General features: G+C 46.8%; 1 protein-coding gene across 2 annotated transcripts in view; it reads right to left on the bottom strand.

Annotated features, from left to right (window-relative positions):
* The window catches only part of vstm4a (V-set and transmembrane domain containing 4a), a 13,551-nt gene that overhangs the window by 6,918 nt on the left and 1,633 nt on the right, over positions 1 to 5,000 (bottom strand). For both annotated transcript variants that reach the window (XM_062519013.1, XM_062519014.1), the window contains exon 2: positions 2,918 to 3,361. In XM_062519013.1, the coding sequence (XP_062374997.1) occupies positions 2,918 to 3,361 (444 nt within the window). The remainder of the gene's footprint in view (positions 1 to 2,917; positions 3,362 to 5,000) is intronic.

The following is a 5,000-nucleotide window of genomic DNA, read 5'->3' as shown; positions in this document are numbered from 1 at the left end:
TCTGCTTATGTGTGTGTGAATGCCTTTTGTTTTGCGTGCATGTGTGTGTGTGTGTGTGTGTGTGTGTGTGTGTGTGTGTGAGACACTTGCTTGTTTACTCCCTTTCTCGCGTGTCTGCTCTCCAGAAAGACTGGCTCATGATGTGTGTGTGTGTCACACACGCAATGTGTGTTTGTGCCTTAGCTGGACCCTAGCTCAGCAGAAATGTGCTTATGTGTGTGTGTTTGTGTGTATGTAACACCAGACACCAGAAACCGCTCCAGTTTGATCTGTTTTCCTCTGAGAGAGTCGTATAAACAGCTAACACACACTCCACATTCCTCAGCCGACAAACAAGGGAGAAACACACACACACACACACACATACACACTTTAGTTAAATTTGTTCTTGGTTTTTGGTACACATTGCATAGTTTATGCCTCTGTGTCTGTGTCTGTGTGTGTGTTTGTGTTAACACAGAGTTCCTTTCTTGCTCATTCTTTATTTGGTGTGTCTCTTAACCCCTCAGTACCAAAACTCCAAAACTTCCATGTTTAGACCTTGAGTGTGGACTGACACTGAACTCTCCCTCTCTCTAGAACACACACACTCTCATTCCCATGGTTCTAGGATGGGACTAGAACACACACACTCTTATTCCCATGATTCTAGGATGGGTCTAGAACACACACACTCTCATTCCATGGTTCTAGGATGGGTCTAGAACACACAGAGAACACTCTAACACATAACACATAGCACATAAGGGGACGCAGCAGCACAGCACAACACAGCACAACACAACAGCTCAGTTCAGGGCAAAACAGCACAGCGCAGCTCAACGCAACGCAACGCAACGCAACGCAACGCAACGCAACGCAACGCAACGCAACGCAACGCAACGCAACACAGCACAGCACAGCACAGCACAGCACAACAGAACGGCTCAGTTCAGGGCAAAACAGCACAGTGCAGCACTAAGGTTCATTCAGCTGGTCCTTGTTGACATCCTCAGGAGTGTTTACTTGTGTAGCTTAATGAGATGCACGAGGAGTTTGCTCTGAGATAGTCTACTTGTGCTCCATCAGCAGCTCAGCCACTCCCACCACCAACACAACAAAAGCATTCTGGGAAATGCAGTCAACAGGGAGACCCATTTTCAGCTCTTAGATTGTTCTAAATTAGAACACAGAACACTGGAGCCCAAGAAAGCTGCTTTCACACAATACACTACACATTTCACTTAACTAGAGCAATACACTGACTACACCCCCCCCCCCCCCACCCCCACACACACCACCACCACCACAGACAGACAGAAAGACAGACACACACACCCACACGTACACACACTCACTCTCTTTCATCAGGTAGCGGCCCCTTACCAAGAGGTACTGTAACCCTCAACTCATCAGTAATACTAACACACTCGGTGCTAATGCTAACAGACTCGGCGCTAACAACGCTAACACACACTCGGTGTGGCTGTAAGTAACATGTACGTGACGTTCAGATGGTTCTGGGCTTTCCCATGCTCCCTTGGGGAGCCAGCAGTTGCTGTTTCTGTGTGTGGGTGTGTGAGTGTTTGTGTTTGTGAGATTGCTTCATGAGACCTTAGCACTGGGTGACTAATGATCCTTAAAGACGAAGGTCACCCACAGATGTGTTTGTGTATATGTGTGTGTGTGTGTGTGTGTGTGTGTGTGTGTGTGTTTATGAATGTATGATAAGATTTGTGTGTGTGTGTGTTTGTGAATGTATAATTAGGTGTGTTGTGTGTGTTTATGAATGTATGATAAGATTTGTGTGTGTGTGTGTGTGTTTGTGAATGTATAATTAGGTTTGTTTGTGTTAAGGTGTTTGTAAGTCTCTGTGTGTGTGTGTTGTGGCTAGGTGCTGGTGTGTGTAGTTGTAGGGGCTTTCCCTCCACTGATGTGAGTGTGTGTGAGTGTGTGTGTGTGTTTGTGTGTGTGTGTGGGGGGGGGTGCCTCAGTCTGTGCATAATGTTTGTTCTGGCGGCTGAGAGCTTGAGAATGGAGGTGATCTATGCATTGGGCTTCACTCCCTATTGGCCTACTGGAAGCTTAACACTGTTTCTGTGTGTGTGTGTGTGTGTGTGTGTGTGTGTGTGTGTGTGTGAGAGTGTGTGTGTTTGGGAGGGGGCAGTACTGTTTAGTGCAGACTCTGCAACACTCCCTTCACATAGCGACCTCCAGTAAAATTAATCAGAGCTAGGGAGATAGGGAACGCAGCCCTGTTTTGGGATGGTTGCAGATAGCGTAGATGGCAGAGAGACAGGGAATGCAGCAATTAGTTAAGGAGTTACAGAGAACGTTGGAGAACAAGGGAACGCAGCAATTAGTTAAGCAGTTACAGAGAACGTTGGAGAAAGAGGGAAGGTATAGGAATTAGCTAAGGGTTACAGAGAAAGTTTTGTTGAAAAAAGAGAGAGGGAACACAGCCGTTAGCTGAGCGTTACAGAGAGTGTCGTTGAGAGAGGGAACGCAGCCGTTATCTCAGAGAGAGTCATTGAGAGAGGGAACACAGCCGTTATCAGAGCATTCTGGAATGTTGTTACCGTGGAGAGGGGAGACCCACCAGTACGAGGAGTCTGACCCAGATTGGGATGAGGGCACAGACACACACACACACACACACATACACACACACCCTGGCCTAAAACAAGGGCTCTACACATTCGGTTCTACACACTCAGGCTATGTGTAGGCTATATATGTGTGTTGTATGGGTGTGTGAGTGTGTTTGTGTGTGTTTGTGTGAGTGTGTGTGTGTGTGTGTGTATATATCTGTGTGTGTGTGTGTGTGTGTGTGTGTGTATGTACAGTATGTGTGTGTGTGTGTGTGTATATGTATGTATGTGTGAGAGTGTGTGTGGTTATCTCTGAGCAGTGTGTGTGTGTGTGTGTGTGTTTTTACCTCTGAGCAGTGTGTGTGCGGTCCCGTTAGCGACGGATCTCCAGCGGTTGCGTTGTTTGCGGACCTCCTGCACTCGGCAGCTGTAGCGCCCGCCCTGTGCTCGCGTCACGTTGCTAAGCAACAGGCTGTAGGCGTGGCCTGGGTTGTCATGGCGAAGCTTGTAGAGGGAGGGGCTTCCGGAGCGCTGTGTGTAGTTGCCCCAGAACTCCACCCCACGGACGTTCAGCTTGACCAATAGGAACTCCTCCTCTTCTTCACCGCGAGTGCGGTTGGCGTTGTTGTTGTTGTGGTGACCGTCGTCATGGAGATGCGGCTGCAACACCCAGCGCAGCACCACCACGCTGTTCTTCCCTCGTCGACCCCCCACCACACACCCCAGCTCCACCGACTCCCCCTCCACACACACCAGCACCGGGCCAGGTGTCACCGTCACATTCAGCGATACTGTAAAGATACACACACACAACACACATACGTCAGATTGCACACACACACACAAACACAACACACACATCAGAATACACACACACACGCACCAGCAAAGGGCCAGGAAACACCATCACATTCAGGGATACTGCAAAGATACACACACACATACGTCAGATTACACACACACACACACACACACACACACACACACACACAAACACAACACACACGTCAGAATACACACACACACACACACGCACCAGCAAAGGGCCAGGAGTCACCGTCACATTCAGGGATACTGCAAAGACACACACACACACACATTTAACACACATGTCAGATTACACACACACACACACACACACACACACACACACACACACACACACACACCAGCACCGGAACAGGAGTCACCATCACATTCAGGGATACAGCAAAGACACACAACACACAACACACAACACAGACAACATACACAACACGCACTAACACACACGCACCAGCAAAGGGCCAGGAGTCACCGTCACATTCACATGCATACTGCAAAGTCACACAACACACAACACACACGTCAGATTACACACACACACAAACTAAACCTGGAGTCAGCATAATTTCTGGGGAGAGGAACGATGCAGAGAAAACACACACTCACACACACATACACACACACTCACACACATACATACAAGTATATGTGTGTGTGTGCCTGTGTTTTGTATAAGAGCCTTGGTTGACCTACTTGTCGACCATGTGGTTCTGTGTGTGTGTGTGTATGTGTGTGTGTGTGTGTGTCGGCTGTGTGGTGCTGTATTTTTACATGTGGTGAGGTATTTCACCACTAAACATCTCTGTGACAGCGACATACTCAGATGGCGGCCAGATGCGAGTCTGTCTGCTGTGACATGCCCACACACACACACACACACACACACACACACACACACACAGATGTGCTGAGACAGAAGACTCCTGAGCTGATGGAAACAGAGTCGTAAAAGGAACAACACACAAACATGCATGCAAGTCCACACACAGTTCTAGAGCGATAAACCCATGCACAATTCTTGTTTCCGTAACAACCGAATTTCTGTTCTAAACAAACCAAGTTCACAACGTGAAATCCTATGCCAGATGATTGTTTTACAGAAAAAGCAACTTTTTTGCGCAAATTAATTTGAGTTGACAAAGTTAGACATTAGCTAACTTTATGTAATCATAGATTAGCTCATCTTGCTGTTACATTATAAACTTTGTTTCTCATGGCTAGCTTGAACCTCTCCTTTTATTACACCAGAGGAGTACACAAACTTCTCGACATGGTTGTGATTTTCACCACTTAAAATTCATTTATTTTCATTTCGAAAGAAACAATACAATGAGGCAATAGAAAACATAGACATATAGAAAATGCCTTTTGCAGTTTGTTTGTTTGTTTAGAACAGGAAATTGCGTTGCCAGGACAACGTGTCTTTTCACTTACGCACTCTATTCTAGAGTGATAGTAACATGGACAGTTGTAGAACGATAGACTCACGCACAGTTCTAGAGTGAAAGACCCACACACAGATCTAGAACAATAAACTCACGTACAGTCACTGATCTATAATAAATCAGTGCGTACAGTAGGCTACAGTTCTGAAACGATAAAACC

The sequence above is a fragment of the Sardina pilchardus genome, chromosome 18 (assembly GCF_963854185.1).
Source record: "Sardina pilchardus chromosome 18, fSarPil1.1, whole genome shotgun sequence".
Lineage (NCBI taxonomy): Eukaryota > Metazoa > Chordata > Actinopteri > Clupeiformes > Clupeidae > Sardina > Sardina pilchardus.
Note: the sequence above shows the minus strand (reverse complement) of the source record. Positions and strands in the feature narration are given on the sequence as shown.